The 16,849-nt window shown below is 43.0% G+C and overlaps 1 protein-coding gene across 5 annotated transcripts in view; it reads left to right on the forward strand.

Annotated features, from left to right (window-relative positions):
- The window catches only part of Flnb (filamin B), a 154,857-nt gene that overhangs the window by 59,751 nt on the left and 78,257 nt on the right, over positions 1-16,849 (forward strand). For all 5 annotated transcript variants that reach the window (XM_070018781.1, XM_070018785.1, XM_070018782.1 and 2 more), the window contains exons 2-4: positions 608-856; positions 3,417-3,514; positions 5,659-5,806. In XM_070018781.1, the coding sequence (XP_069874882.1) occupies positions 608-856; positions 3,417-3,514; positions 5,659-5,806 (495 nt within the window). The remainder of the gene's footprint in view (positions 1-607; positions 857-3,416; positions 3,515-5,658; positions 5,807-16,849) is intronic.

Consider the following 16,849-nt stretch of genomic DNA (forward strand, 5'->3'; position numbering starts at 1 on the left):
TGCTGGCTTAAAGTCCCAACTACTTAGGAGGCCATAGGTGGGATGATTGTAGGTTGAAGTCTGACTGCCAAAATAACCGATATAAAAGAGCTAAGTATGTGACTCAAGTGATAGGTAGCTGCCTAGAAAATATAATGCCCTGAGTTCAAACCCAGTACTGCCCTCTCACCCTCAAAAATGTTGCTTGTGAAGAATAATAGAAATCCAAGACAACAAATACAAAGACATTAATATGTACAAATATGTAGAGAATCTGATAGACCATGTGCCATTAGGTTAGCCGATGTTTATCTCTGCAGTCCAACCCCGTCTTTATTGTTTATAATTCTAAAATGATTTGTTTAAATTGTTATGGGAAAAATGTAAGCACACACAAAAGCAGAGACAGATTCATGCATTCCCATGTGGCACCAGTTAACAACCTTTTGGAATTGTTCTTTTCCCATCCTTAACTATTTTGATACAGCTTCCATCATCATGTCTTTTCACACTTAAACATCTCGGTACAGTTCTCTGTGGATAAGAACTTCATTCACTTTTTCAAAAAGAGCGTGATCTACACTTGTGTAACCCAGAAGAATGACCAAGCCTGTGCCTGTCTTTCCAGATAGCAAAGCCATTGTGGATGGGAACCTGAAGCTCATCTTGGGCCTGGTGTGGACACTGATCCTCCACTACTCCATCTCCATGCCCGTGTGGGAGGATGAAGGGGATGATGATGCCAAGAAACAGACACCAAAGCAGAGGCTGCTGGGATGGATTCAGAACAAGATCCCCTACTTGCCCATCACCAACTTTAACCAGAATTGGCAAGATGGCAAAGCCCTGGGAGCCCTAGTAGACAGCTGTGCTCCAGGTAAGTCATTGTTGTCAGTTGCCTAAACTGTTATGTTCAAGATGAGATTGTACAAGCCCCATACATCTGGTTTTCCTGAGGGAAAGCTAGCTTCACAGTGATTGGTGGGTATCTCCTTTAAAACAGACAGATATGGGACCAAACTGGTTTGTTCCTCTCCCAGTATCAAATCTTCTAGCTCTATCTACATGGCATGCTTGAGTGTTGATTCCAGTGTTTATTTAAATCCCCAAATGCAGGCCTTAACACTTTAAGCCTAGAGCAGACCTTAGGTTTAGATACAAAAGTCAAAAAATCGTATGTCTTCCTACATCAGTGCCTAGTTTCTTGTTGGCTTTGGCAGAAATATGTGGCCCTCTTAGGTGGCTTGGCATGAAAAAAAAATCTAAAAACTTCATTGAGTGAAACGTACCCATTTTGATTAACCACTGGTTTGACTATATATGGCTCTCTTTGCCCTTTTCTTTCTGTATTACTGTGGAGTAGTGTTTGGTCAAGATCCAGCTGGAGCCTTTTCTACCCAGATGGGTTGTTTTCTGAGTGGTTGGGTATACAACAAGATTATAATTATCTTCATGGAGGGTTTAAGATTGATGTGTTTTTCTCAATAGAAAAAAAAAAACAGCCAGTGTAAGCCATTCAAATAATCATATTTTCTGTTTACCAAGTACTTTTTATTTTACATATGTATATATTATTTAGTTATTTATCTTCTTATTTTTTGCCAGTCCTGGAGCTTGAACTCAGGGTCTAAGCACGGTCCCTGAGCTTCTTTTGCTCAAGGCTAGCACTCTACCACTTGAGCCACAGCACCACTTCCAGCTTTTTTTCTGTTTATGTGGGACTGAGGAATCAAACACAGGGTATCATGCATGCTAGGCAAGCACTCCACCACAAAGCCACATTCCCAGCCCTATTTGTCTTTTCAAAAGTACTTTTTGGTATTAGGGATTGAACCCAGGGTCCCATGTTTGCTAGGCAAACACTTTACCACTCAGCTCTGACGAGTGTTCTTTATGTGCCAGGCACATCATGTTTAGTAAGGTAGAACTGCAGAACTGCTGTCTAGTGTCAATTCGGTAAAGAAAGAGGGCTGCTACATTATTCTCCTTCTAAGTTGGTATCATCTGAGAATAATTCAAAGGACAGTATTAGTATAGCATTTCTAGTGCTTTCTTCCTTCCATCTGAAAATATACTTTTTTAGTTTAAATCTGAGGATTTTTACTCCAGTTTTAAATGACTTGTACTTTGAAAGTCTTTTGAAGTAACCTTTTTATACCTTTAAACAGATGTTTGAATTACACAGGATACTAGTTTAATCTTCTTTAGGTGTACACAGGTATACTATTAAAAAGCATTTTCTTGCCAGGCACAGGTGGCTCAAGCCTTAATCCTCGCTCCTTCAGAGGCTGAGATCTGAAGAGCAAGGTTCAAAGCTAGCCTATGCAGGAAAGTCCAGGAGACTCTTATCTCAAAAAAAAAAAAAAAAAAAAAAAGCCCGAACGTGAGCTGTGGCTCAAGTGGTAGAGTGCTAGCCCTGAGCAAAAAAACTCAGGGTCAGTGCCCAGGCCCTGAGTGTGACACACACACACACACACACACACACACACACACACACACACACACACACACACACACACACACACACACACACACACACACACACACACACACACACACACACACACACACACACACACACACACACACACACACACACACACACACACACACACCTTGGGCTTGAAGTGTAGTAGATTTCCTGTCTAGAAAGTGTTAGTGCCCAGGCCCTGAGTGTGACACACACACACACACCCCTTGGGCTTGAAGTGTAGTAGATTTCCTGTCTAGAAAGTGTTAGCCCCCTGAGTTTCAAGCCCATTATTAAATAAATAAAATCCTGGCACAAAGGTACCAGGCCCAAATGGTGCTTTTTGGGGGGGGGGTGCTGGTGGCTTTGTACTGAGTAGTTAAGAATACAGGCTTGAGCCACCAACATGTGGCATCCAAATGGTTTTATAAGCCTTGTTTGTTATATACCCTCAAAGAATAGATCTTACCTATCTTAATGCAAGATAACAGGCTTATGGAAAAAAAATCCTTGCTAATGTACATTTATTTTTTATTTTTCCCCAATGTATAATTCCGTGTTTTGTGGGGTTTTTTTGTTTTGTTTTGTTTTTTGTTTTGCATTACTGTGGTTTGAACTGGGAACCTTGCATTTGCTATACAGGTGTTTTGCCACTTGAACCATGCTTTCAGCCCTTCATTCAGTGAAATTTTGGAGGCAGTAGTTTTCTTTGAGTTCAGAGACCAAATGACTGTCCAGATAAACACACTGTATTCAATATGTAAGGTCTACTTAAAAATAATAAAATAAAAACATATGTAAGGTCTTAGGTATGTGGGTTTGATTACAGAAACTAATACACTAGTCTCTAAATTAAAAAAGGGGGAAAAGGGGAGAGACCAAATGGGTAAGTGGGTTTAGTTTTGGGCACATGGCTTCTTTTAATCTCTTCAGTCAACTGATGCTGTTGTTTGTGTTATGTTAACAGGTCTGTGTCCAGACTGGGAGTCCTGGGACCCACGAAAGCCTGTGGATAATGCACGAGAAGCCATGCAGCAGGCAGATGACTGGCTGGGCGTCCCACAGGTATATACATGTCTGCCCTGTCCCCCTGAGACCATACTGGCTTGTGGTGGTCTTGGCCTTCCACCTTCAAAGAGTATTTTTTTGTTTTTTGTTTTGGGTCCGGTCGTGGGGCCTGAACTCTGGGCCTGGGGCTGTCCCTCAGCTCTTCAGCTCAAGGCGAGCGCTCTACCACTTGAGCCACAGCGCCACTTCCAAATTTGCCTCTCTTGGAATCATGTCTCTTCTTCTTAGCTTGCCTCTCCCCACTCAGGAAGTTGAATGATGTGTTTTTCATCTCCTGTTAAACTTGAAACCATCTACTTTTGACGTTCATGTGATGTTGGCACAGTACAGTTGTTAAAGGAGCCACTGGGAAGAAATGCCAAATGAAAACATCCTACTTTTTAATGGAATGTACTGTAGGCAGCTGTTCAAATCTCAGTAATTATTTTCCTCTTGCAGGCTAAGCATCAGAATGGTCTTATTTTTCTTTTTTCTCTTTCTCTTTTCTCCCTCTCTCCCTTCCCCCTTTCCTTCCTATTTTCCTTTCTTTTATCCCTTCTTCTTTCCTCTCTCCTTTCCTTGCTCCCTCCCTTCCTCTTTTACTCCTTCCTTTCTTCTCTTTCAATCATAGGGAGAGGAATGTTGGTATATCTTTTCATCATATTTGGTTAACTTAACACATGAAAAAAAGCCTTATCTTCTCTTGGTGAGGTGTGGCTTACCACCTGGCACCATTGGTAGGGGCAGGGAGGACTTGACATGCCATTAGGGCTGGGTCAGATGGTAGAACTGGACCCAGTCTGTGAAAATCTTCAGAGCAGCTACTCATCCAGCCTGGGTCTCATCATGCTCCTGAACTGAATGTCAGGAATTGTTTTCTCTCTCCCATTTTTAATGGCTACTAAGATATTGCCATCACATATCTTATGTGTATCTGTGTTATCCCTTACTATTTTTTGTTGTTTTCTCAGATAGGATTTTACTATGTAGTCCAGGCCAGTTTCATGTCACCATACCCAGCTTATTTTTGGTTTTCTTTATATTTTTCTTTGAAGTAAAGTTAATAGAGATGTGGACACTGGATAGATGAACAAGAGAAGCTAGTTTATCTATGCGTCTTCTACTTCTATTTTGGTAGGGAGGGAGGTATGTGTTTATTTTTTTCTTCTTGATTTGCTGCTGTTTATTCCTTTATCCTTTCTAGAACATTAGGCCAGGGGAGTGAATGGAGTCTTTGGAATCTCTGGAAATAACATGCAGGATTTTCTGGATAGGATGCCCCAGCTTCCAATGGGGACAATAACACCTTTAAAAGGTTGAAATAACCAATAATGTTGGGTGTCTTGTTTTTTTTTTTTTTTTTTTTTTGTTTGTTTTTATTGTAAAGATACTATACAGAGGGTTACAGTTATGTGAGCAAGGTAATGAGTACACTTTCTATTAAGCATTTTTACCCCCTCCTTTGTTTTCCCCTTACCATCCCTTCCCTCCCTACCTTCCCCGAGGTTCTTTTTTTTTTTTAATTGTGATTAAGTGATTACATAATTTTGCAAATTTCACAGTATTGTGGAATAATGATGCTCATTTAAAGTCACAAGTTCATTCTAACTTTCCTGGAGCAAATTGTCTATCACAGTCTATAACATATAACGGTGTACACATATATACCATACATGTGATCAGTAGCATGGGGATATTTAGTAGTGGTTCGACCAGATGAGTGGGAGTTCTTTGTTTCTTAAGTCCTGTTAATTTTGTCGTATCACTTAACATTTTGGATTTAGCATCCACTTATCAGGGAGGGTGTCTTGTTTTAATGTAATTTTACTTAAACGAAGCACTGACTCATTTTCTTAGTATTTGGTTTAAGAGACAGTCATAAAAAGCTATATGGAGGGCTGGGAAGGTGGCTCAGTGGTAGAGCGCTTGCCTTGCATGCCTGAGACCCTGGGTTCGATTCCTCAGCACCACAAAAGCAAAAAGAAAAAAGCCAGAAGTGGCACTTTGGCTCAAGTGGTAGAGCGCTAGCCTTGAGCTGAAGAGCTAAAGGACAGCGCCCAGGCCCAGAGTTCAGGCCCCACGACCGGACCAAAAAAAAAAAAAAAAAAGCTATGTGGATTTCCAAGTGATAAAGGAATTCACCCACCATGTTGTCATTCTAGGTCATCACTCCTGAAGAAATTATTCATCCTGATGTTGATGAGCACTCGGTGATGACTTACCTTTCTCAGTTCCCCAAAGCCAAGCTCAAGCCAGGCGCTCCTCTTAAACCCAAACTCAACCCAAAGAAAGCCAGGGCATATGGCAGAGGTAAGTGTTGGTCCTCTAGTTGTAGAGAGTATCTATCTATCTATCTATCTATCTATCTATCTATCTATCTATCTATCTATCATTTTGTTACTACTGCAGTTTGAACTCAGGGTTTTGTGCTTGTTAAGCTGGCACTCTACCGCTCAGCCATGCCTTCAGTTCCTCCTTCTCCTAGATAAGCTTCATTCTTAATGATACCATACTAAGCTGGGCGCTGATGGCTCATGCCCATGTCCTAAGTGGCTGAGATGTGGAAGATTGTGATACGAAGCCAGCCTGGACAGATAATTCCTTGAGACTCCATTTCCAAAATAACCAGCAAAACATGGTAGACTGGAGGCAGGTATTAAGTGGTAATACCATAGGAAGCCTAAAGGCTCATTTATATTCTGGCTTGAAGAAATGCTTTTGCTTTCATGTAGCAGAGCATGAAGAACTTGCTGTACTTTCAGTGCAGTAACCCTGGTACTACAAAGGACCATTGCCTCCATTTTTCAGAAGAGGAATCGGGACCTAGGCCACTTGGAGAAGGGGGAGAAGAAGAGTCTTGTGTCAGGTTACCAGTCAGGGATGGGAGTGGGTCAAGAGTCTGGGCCATCTGGCTGCTGATTTATTTCTCCTGGTGGGTGAAAGCTGCCTCAGCTTTCCAGATAGGATGGAAGCTATTGTTAACCCCTGGGAACACTTCCTTGCTGAGACATCCTGTTTATGACAGGATCTGCAGGACACTGCTGCTTACAGTGCAATGACCAAAGCCATTTCGAGCCCTTTTGTGCTGTGGGTGACATTTGACTTCAAGCACATGTTCCTTAAAAGAGAACAGTCCCCTGGTAGCCCAGTTTTGTTTGTGATAAAGATCAGCATGGTAAGATCTCATATACACATACAGTATCCTGTGTATCTCCTCATCTGACTCTTAGGCCATGGTGCCTGCCATCGCCCCAGCAGACACACTTGCCATTCACAGTTCTGTCTGGCCGGATGTTGGGGTCTGTGCAGGCCTCTGTGTTACTGGTGTTAGGGGACTTTGTTGTAGTTACTGGGAGGTTGGCATGTTCATGCTTGCTTTCTCTGTGTCATAACCAAAGGTGGTAATTAGAAAGATATAGCAGCTAGGCGCTGGTAGCTTCTACATCTAATTCTAGCTACTCAGGAGGTTAAGATCTGAGGATTGTGGTTCGAAGCCATCCTAGGCCAAAAAGTCTGAAAAACTCTTATCTTCTATTAACCACCAAGAAACCAAATGGAGATGTGGCTCAAGAGGTAGAGCGCAGCCGGGCGCTGGTGGCTCACGCTTGTCATCCTAGCTACTCAGAAGGCTGAGATCTGAAGATCATGGTTCAAAGCCAGCCTGGACAGGAAAGTCCGTGAGACTCTTATCTCCAATAAACTACTAGAAAACCGGAAGTGGCGCTGTGGCTCAAGCTGTAGAATGCTCGCCTTGAGCTGAAGAGCGCAGGGACAGTGCCCAAGCCCAGAGTCCAAGCTCCATGACCAAAAAAAAAAAAAAAAAAAAAAAAAAAGAGGTAGAGCACCAGTCTTGAGGAAAGAAGCTAAGGGACAGTACCCATTCCCTGAGTTAAACGGAAAGTAAAGAAGTGCAAGACTAAAGATTATGCATCCTTATTGGCAGAAATGTTGCAAAGAGCCATATAAATCCCTTGTAACTTAATTGGCCGCATGGAATGAATCAATTCAGAGCATAAAATGCTTGTTTGAAATAACCTTATCACTGGCTATCCTGTTTTCCCATTGTTAATGTCAGATGGTTTTCCTTCACAGTGCTACAGTTCAGGAATGTGGCTGCTCATGCCATTTCCTCTGCCTCTTTGTAAGTGTTGTGTGCTGTGGGAGGAAGCAACCTTTATTTTCCCCATTCATCTCTGTGTGTGTGTGTAGTTTGTGCATTGTTTTTCAGTTAATCATTGTCAAATGATTACCGTTTAGCATACCATTCTGTGACTGTGTACTGGTCATGCAGTCACCAGCACTGTTTATCTGCAGAAGGGTTTCACCTTCCCGGAGTCAAACACCATGCTTACTAGGAGTTACTCTCTGTCCTCCCCTCCCCCATTTCCTGGTGAGCTGTGTTCTTCCTTCTGTCTCCCTGATCTGCATTGTACCTCCTAGAAATGGAATCCCACAGTCGCTGTGCTTTTGTGGCAGCCTTACTTCACTTAGCATATGTTTTTCAGAGTCTAACCATGTTGTAGGATGTATCAGAATGTCACTCATTTTTATGGTTGTATAGTATTGTATCACATAGCTGCCATGTTTTGTTTATCCATACATGTGTTGATGGACATTGGGGTTGGTTCCACATTGTAGCTTTTCTGAGTAATACGGCTGTGAACACGGGTGGAAAGTATCTTGAGACCTTGTTTTGAACTGTTTGGGTATAGCCCAAGCATGGAATTGGAGAACATGTGATAGTTCCATGTTTAGCTTGAGTGGGGGAGGGGCAGTGCTGGAGTTCGAGGTAAGGGGTTCACCTTTGCTAGGCAAGCCATGCCTCCAGCCCTTTATTTAGTGCCCTGGTTATTTTGAGATGGGGTCTTGCTTTTTGCCTGGGCCTGCATCAGAACTGTGACCTGCCTACTTTAACCTTCCAGCCATAGCTGGAATGACTGATATGCACCACCACACCCTCTTAAGATAGAGTCTCACAGATGTTCCTGCCTGGGCTGGACTTGAACCACAGTCCTCCTGATCTCAGCCTCCCAAGTAGCCAGGATCATAGGTTTGAGACTCAGATACCTTATTTACATTTAACTTCTTTTGCCCTTTAAAAGTAGGAAGACAAAACACTGATTTCAGGTGAGAGGGCTACAATGTATGGCTATTAGGAGACAGTGAGATAGACTAAAGCAGTTTTGCTTTCTCTCCCATGTAGAAACATTGCTTAGTTTCTACTGCTCCAAGTAGGAATGGAGAATATCCCATCTGTTTTCTAACAGACTTGAAAAGTTGTTTTTGTTCTTTTTTTCTCCTTCTGTATGTTGGATAGATTCCTGTGGCCTGTCAGTTTGTACTTACAGATCCATTCACAGAGCCCTGACTTACCTGGTCTGAGTGGGGTGAAGGAGAGAGGGCTGGGTAAGGAGAATCTACTTCCACACAGAGGTCTTTGTGGTGGGCTTCCTCGTGGGGGTAGGTTGGTTGAAAGTATCCATGCATGACTTAAGTAGAAGCAATTTTCAAAACCTATGTTCTATATGAAGCATTTACTGCATAGCCAACCTTATGCCCCTTCAGTGTGAATAATGAAAGGGAGTTGCTGTCTCTCTGCCTGGCCAGCAAAGCTCAGCTCTACAGTTACAGTGTGGGCATGTGGTTCAGCCTCCTAAACAACCATGGTTAGCCAGGAGACCCAGGTCCCGCCCAGCCTTTGACAAGCTGTAGAGTAAGTTGTTTCTGAGTCATAAGTGTGGGTGTTTGTCAGTATTGCAGGCACATGTTTAAATCTATTTGTTAAATGACTCAAAGCACAAGAGAAAATTAAAAGTAGAAGGCAAAGTCCACTTTACAGTTGCCAGTCTCTATCTTTTTTTTTTTTTTTTCCTTCAACATTGGAGTCATTTCTTTCTAGTCTTTTTCCTGGGATGAAATGATTTCAAATTGTGTGTTTTTTCCACCTGGCATTTCTTCCTTAACAGTGTGGGCTATTTATACTAACACATAATCCACTGTCTTTAACAGTGAAGAAGATAGGGAAAGAAATAGAGCAACATTAAAAAAATTGAATGAAATGTAAGACATTGAGGAATCTATGTGAGCCTTGTTTGGATCCTGTTCCAAACTGACTTTTAGGAAAACTCATGTGTAATTGGAAACTTGAATGCTGACTGGAGATATGAAGACATTATTATTATATTTTAAATGTGATAATTTGTATTGAAGAACATCTTTTAAAGATAGTGAATTATAGATGATGTATGTGAGGTCTGGGGTTTGAATGACACAGGAGGGGCGTGTCCACGCGTGCTGGTGAGAACACTAGCTGGAAGTTGATAGTTGTACAGGCAGGTGACAGGTACACAGGGTTCATGCCTGTAATCCTTGCTTCTCAGGAGGCTGAGATCTGAGGATCACAGTTCAAAGCCAGCCTGGGCAGGAAAGTCTGTGAAACTTATTTCCAGTTAACCACCAAAAGGTGAGAAATGGAACTGTGGCTCAAATGGTGGAGTGCTAGCTTGAGCACAAAATGTCAGGCATAGCATCTAGGTCCTGAGTTCAAGCCCCATGACTGACTTCCTTGCCCCCCCCCCCCCAAAAAAAAAAAGTAAGTGCTCAAGACCCTGAGTTCATGCCTCATTAGCAGTGTGTGTATACACACGCGTACACATACACAGTAACACTTGAGATACTGCTTCTGGGTAGAATGGGCATGTATGTAAGTTAAGTACAAGTAGAATTGAAAAAGAAAAGACCAACAAGGCAGACTAGCTAAGGACGTGGGTCCAAGGATAGACAGACATGAATGCCTGGGTGTCTTTTGCCTTGAATATACCAGATTTAGGGCTGAAGATGGCCATCTAGTTAACGAACATAGACACAAAAAGTCCCAGAAAAAAGCCTATTGTCCCCACCCAAAAGGTCAGGAAAGACAGCCTAGGAAGCCTGAAAGAATACTTTTAGGTAATATTCTACTCCAACCAAATACCACAGGAACAACCCCTCCCCCCATGTTCACCTGCAAATGCTCATGGAGAGCCTGGACTTGGACTTAGTGTGTTGGTAAGGAAGTGATAATGTCAGCATAGGAGGACTAAGGAGGGACCCCTCTCTCACCCCTCCCAGCCACTAATGGAGGTATGGTGGGAGGCTGGAACCCCTGCCCACCAGAAATGAAGTGCCCTCTCACCTCAAATGTCAGTAAAGGTTGACCTGGGATCCTGGGCTTCCTCCCTCATGGACAGCAATGTCAGGAGTTTACAAAAACTTCAGTGAGCAACCACAAGCATTCTTCAAACAAATGGAAAAAAAAAAAAAAAGAACAACCCCAGCATGGAAATAGAATAGCTAGTTTGGACATTTCAGTACTGAGAAATGTAATAACTGAAAGAAAAACTCATAGGATGTACTTAAGAGCAGGATGAGAGGTTGGGGCAAAGAATTGGTGAACCAAAACAGCAGACATTCGCAGTCTGAGAGAAAGTAGACTGAGAAACTTGAGCAGAGCCTCTAGGGACTTGGGAAGACTAGAACAAAGCACCTAATACTTACATTAGAGAAGTTCCTGAAGGAGAACAAATAGAAGGTGGTGAAAAACAAACAAACTAAGAAAACAGAACTACTTGAAGAAATAATACTTGATTGAAGAGTTCCTAAATTTTGAAAAGACGTAATCTTATAGAGTCAAGAAGCCAAGAGAAGTCTCAGCAAGGTAAATAACTCCACCACCAGTAATACGAGCACGCACGTGCGTGCGCGCTCGCATACACACACACAGACACACAGACACACACACAAATAAACTTCAAAAACACTATAGATCATACAAACTTAAAAGCAGTAAGAAAGAACCAATAACTTACCCAATGGGGAAAACAGGACAATGGATTTCTTATGCAAACCATGCAGGATGGAGGGAAGTAAATAGGACAACAGTTTTTCAAGTGCTGAAAGAAAAGCATTGGCATCCTAGAATCCTGAATCCCAGGAAAATACCCTCTAGGAAGAAGAGAAAATTACTACATTTTCAGATAAAGGAAAACAAAAAAAAAAAATTGTCACCTGTAGTTTTATCTTCAAAGGCCTGGGGATGTTGGTTCATATCTACAATCCCAGCTATTCAGGACAGGAGGCAAGAGAATCATGAATCAAGACCAGCCTGGCGGAAGTGGCGCTGTAGCTCAAGTGGTAGAGCTCTCGCCTTGAGCTGAAGAGCTGAGGGACAATGCCCAGGCCCAGAGTTCAAGCCCCACGACCGACAAAAAAAAAAAAAAAAAAAAAAAAAAAAAAAAAAAAAAAAAGACCAGCCTGGGCAAAAAGTTTTGGACATGCTATCTCCATCAATATGCTGGTGATGCATAACTCTCCTCCCTGCTCTGTTGGAGGTTATAGGTAGGAGGATTATAGTATGAGGCTGACCTGGGCAAAAATGTGAGCCCATGCTTGTGAAAATATTGAAAGTTGGGGCTGGGAAAGTGGCTCAGTGGTAGAGCGCTTGCCTTGCATGCCTGAGGCCCTGGGTTCGATTCCTCAGCACCACATAAGCAAAGAGAAAAAAAGCCGGAGGTGGCGCTGTGGCTCAAGTGGTAGAGCACTAGCCTTGAGCTGAAGAGCTGAGGGACAGTGCCCAGGCCCAGAGTTCAGGCCCCACGACCAGACCCCCCCCCCAAAAAAAAAAAAAAAGAATGAAAATATTGAAAGTTCTGTCCATGTTCTTCCTCACAAAAAAGAAAAAAAATGTCAGACACATGGCCTCAAATAGCAGAGCACCTGCCTAGCAAGCAGAGGCCAGAGTCTTAGTGCTGCTCTTTTCTTCTTTGCTCCCTCATTCCCTGAAAATGGCCTTTTAACAGAAATTCTTGGAACAGATAGAAAACAAAAGAGATCTTGGGATAACAGGAAGAAAGACCACGGTAAACAAACTGACTGCAGTTACTTTCCTCAAAAATTACAAACTTCCAGATTTAATCAGAATGAAGTAGATAACTTGAATAATACCGTAAGCACTCGGGGAGGTTTAATTTGTTAAAACTTTTAAGCTCTTGAAATGGAAAAGCTCAGATGGTTTCACTGGAGGATTCTGCCAAACATTTAGAGAAGAATTAAAGCCAATTTTATAGAAAGTATGAAGAGCAAATGAGAAATTCATAACAAAACCAAGGATCACAGCAAAAGAGGGGAGAGCGGTGTCTCTGAGTATACAGATGTAATATCCAGGAAGACAATGTAAAGTCCAGGAGCATCCAATTAGTAATATGTGAAGTGAATTACACATCACAACCAATCAGAGTCTTCCAGTGATGCCAAGCTGGGTCACTATTAGAAAATCTGCCAATAGAATCTGCCATATTATAATAAAGGAAAATTATATGATTTTGTGTTGATGCTGAAAAAGCAACTGACAAATTTCAATAGCTGTCTATGATAAGAACTAAGCAAAGAGGAAAGGAGGGAACTTCCTCAATTTAGTATAGAGTCGCTGCCACAAAAAACCCACAGCTGATGTGGTCACAATCAGGAAAATGTAAATGTGTTCTCCCAAGACTGGGTCAAAGCAGACATGGCTGCTATCGCTGATCCTGTATAGCATAATGCTAGGAGCTTTGTGTGTGTGTGGGGAGGGGTGGAGTGGAGGGGGGGGCTGAACTTGAGCTCTTCAGCTCAAGGCTAGCACTCTACCACTAGTGCCATTTCCAGCTTTTTCTGCTTATACGGCGCTGAGGAATAAAACCCAGGGACTCATGCATGCAAAGCAAGCACTCTACCACTGAGCCACCTTCCCAGCCCAATGCTGGGAGATTTTTTTTTTTGGGTCCAGTCGTGGGGCATGAACTCTGGGCCAGGGCGCTATCCCTCAGCTCTTCAGCTCAAGGCTAGTGCTCTACCACTTGAGCCACAGTGCCACTTCTGGCTTTTTTCTTTTTGCTATGTGGTGCTGAGGAATCGAACCCAGGGCCTCAGGCATGCAAGGCAAGCCATCTTTCCAGCCCCCAGTGCTGGGAGATTTTAACAGCAGATCTCTTTAGATTGATCCCAGAAGCACAGTCCACAAAAGCAACAATTGATAGGTTAGATCATCAGAATAAAAACTTTCAAAGTTTTAACTAATTGTCTCAGCTGGGTACTGGTAGTTTACACCTGTAATCCTAGCTACTCAGGAGACTGAGATCTGAAGATCAAGGTTCAAAGCCAACCTGGGCAGGAGATGCTGTAGGAATCTTATCTCCAATATACTAACTGGAACTGACACTGTGGCTCAAGTGGTAGAGCATTAGCCTTGAGCAAAAGAAGCTGAGGGTCAGCCAGGTGCCAGTGGCTCATGCCTGTAATCCTAGCTAGTCAGGAGGATCACAGTTCAACACCAGCCTGGATAAGAAAGTCTGTGAGCCTCTGATCTCCAATTAAATCACAGAAAAAGCCAAAAGTAGTACTGTGGCTCAAATGGTAGAGTGCTAGCCTTATGCAAAAGGAGCTCAGGGACAGTGGCTAGACAACCCCCCCTCCCCTTCCCTCACCCCCTCCCCCCAGCCCCCAGCCAACTCTGACATTGCAGCCGGATATATGCACTGGTATGCTGCTGGGCTCTTTCTCCCCCCTACCCCCCCTTTCCTTTTCCTTCCTTCCTTCCTTCCTTCCTTCCTTCCTTCCTTCCTTCCTTCCTTCCTTCCCTTTCTTCCTTCCCTTTCTTTCTTTCTTTTCTTCTTTCTTTCTTTCTTTCTTTCTTTCTTCCTTTCTTTCTTTCTTTCTTTCTTTCTTTCTTTCTCTTGAACTCAGGGTCTGAGCTCTTTTTTTGTTCAAGCTTAGCACTACTGCTTTGAGCCACAGCTTCACTTTCAGTTTTCTTGTAGTTAATTGGAGATAAGAATTCCACAAACTTTCCTGCCTGGCCTGGCTTCAAGCCTACATCCTTAGATCTCAGCTTCCTGAGTAGTTAGGATTACAGGTGTAAGCCATCAGTTCCAGGCCGGGGCTGTGCCCCCCACAATTACCCCCTCTCCTGGGGCTTGAACTCTGGATGCTTTCCCTGAGTTCCTTTTGTTCAAAGCTAGCACTCTACTACTTGAGCCACAGGACCACTTTCAGCTTTTTCTGTGATTAATTGGAGAAAAGAGTCCCATGGACTTTCCTGCCTGGGCTGGCTTCAAACCATGATCCTCAGATCTTGGCCTTCTGAGTAGTTTAGGATTATAGGTATGAGCCATTGGCATCTCGGTTGGACTTTTTTTTTCCTCCAGTTGTGGGGCTTGACCTCTGGGCCTAGGTGCTGCCCCTCAGCTCTTCAGCTCAAGGCGAGTGGTATATTGGAGAGAAGAGTGTCATGGACTTTCTTGCCTGGTCTGGCCTTGAACCTTCATCCTCAGATCTCAGCCTTCTGAGTAGCTAGGATTATAGGCGTGAGCCACTGGTGGCTGGCATGGGCTGTTTCTTTAAAACAAAACAACAAAAATCAAAACACGCACCTTCCATGTGACCAAGCAAGTAAACTCTTTGGCATTTATTCCAGAAACATGAGATCTGATTATATAGGAAAAACCACTTGTCCTTTTATTCTCAGTCACAACTAAAGAAAAGCAATTTCTTCCTTTACTTCCATCCTCAGTACTTTTCTCCTTGCACCAGACTTTTCCCTACACTGACTTATTCTCTGATTCAGAGCAGGGACTGGGGATTGAACTCTGCACCTCCTACTTGCTAGGCAGGTACTCTACACCTGAGCTATGGTCCACTTTATTTTTCATAGGGAGTTTTGCATTTTTGTTCAAGCTAGCTTTGGACTGTTTTCTACCTCCCAAGTAGCTGGGGTGACAGGTATGAAGCTTGTCTTTCTGGTTCCCAGCCCCAAGGCTTTCTGAAGCCTTTGGAAAGTTGCCTTGTTAGAACAAAACATGCTGTCACTCACAAATCCAAGAGTGTAGCAGTCTATCAGGACGTGGGTTATCCCTCGAACCCTTCCTATTGAGGAACTTGCAAGAGTATTAGCTGCTGTTTGTAGAATCAGCAGCAGATGAGATGGGTTTCAGGAATTATTATCTCACATTTACATTCTCACAAAGCCTCTATGTGAGTTACAAGTCTCTGATACCCGGAAACAACCCAGATGTCCTTTAGTAGGCAAATGATTAAACAATTCCACACTCTGGAATATTACTCAGTGTTAAAGAACTAGTCTGGATCATTCTACAGAGCATTCTTGGTGGAAACGGCTGTTCCCAGAGGGTTGAAATGTGTCTGATTTCATTTCTGTAACTTTTTTTTTTTTTTTTTGCAAGTCCTGGGCCTTGAACTCAGGGCCTGGGCACTGTTCCTGAGCTACTTTTGCTCAAGGCTAGCACTCTACCACTTGAGCCACAGTGCCACTTCTAGGTTTTTCTGTTTATGTGGTAGTGAGGAATTGAACCAAGGGCTTCATGCATGTTAGGCAAGCACTCTCTCACTAAGCCATTTTCTCAGCCCTCATTTCTGTAACATTCTTGAGAGATGGCAAAATGACAGAAGTGGAGAACAGATGTGATTAGTGTATGTCAAGACAAGAGTTGAGTGGGGTAGGAGGGGGGTGAGTGGGGATCCAAAAGGGCAGCCTGGAGGATCTGTATCATAGTAAGTCCTTGTCTCACAAGCACCTTGGCAGAGTGGAATCTTCTTTTTCTGGTCTGTTGTGGGGCTTGAACTCAGGGCTTGGGTGCTGTCCCTCAGCTCGTCAGCTCAAGGCAAGTGCTCTACCACTTGAACCACAGCACCACCTCCAGTTTTCTGGTGGTTTATTGGAGATAAGAGTCTCATGGACTTTTCCTACCCAGGCTGGCTTTGAACCACGATCCTGAGTGGAATCTTGTACTGTATTGTTGCCCTGCTACTATAGGAGCAACTGAGTAAAGGGTATTAATTCTTACACCGACATGTGACTCTACCTGAGGTGGATTTGCCCAGTTATCTTACAATGTAACAGTCTAATGGAAGAAATGATCATTGTAAAATGAGAATGCCATGCAGAAGAATGTTTAATGAAAAAATACACTATCTTCTTTCCCAGCTCCTGCCTCCACCCAGGCTGTCTTTGCTTGCTAATTGCCAACCATGTTGTTCACCATTATTATCTGCATTTCTCTGAATATTTCAGAACTGATACTGCTTAAAGCACACAAAGCTGGGTGCCAGTGGCTCACACTTGTTATCCTAGCTACTCAGGAGGCTGAGATCTGAGGATGATGGCTTGAAGGACTCATATTTCAAATTAACTACCACCCCTCACCCCTGCAACAACAACAACAACAACAACAAAAGCCAGAAATGGAGTTGTGGTTCAGGGGATATAGTGCTAGTCTTGAGCACAAAAGAAACAGCTCCTAAGCTTTGAGTTCAAGCCTCAAG

Source organism: Dipodomys merriami, unplaced genomic scaffold (genome assembly GCF_024711535.1).
Source record: "Dipodomys merriami isolate MVZ:Mamm:240054 unplaced genomic scaffold, mDipMer1.0.p SCAF_13, whole genome shotgun sequence".
Taxonomy (NCBI): Eukaryota; Metazoa; Chordata; class Mammalia; order Rodentia; family Heteromyidae; genus Dipodomys; species Dipodomys merriami.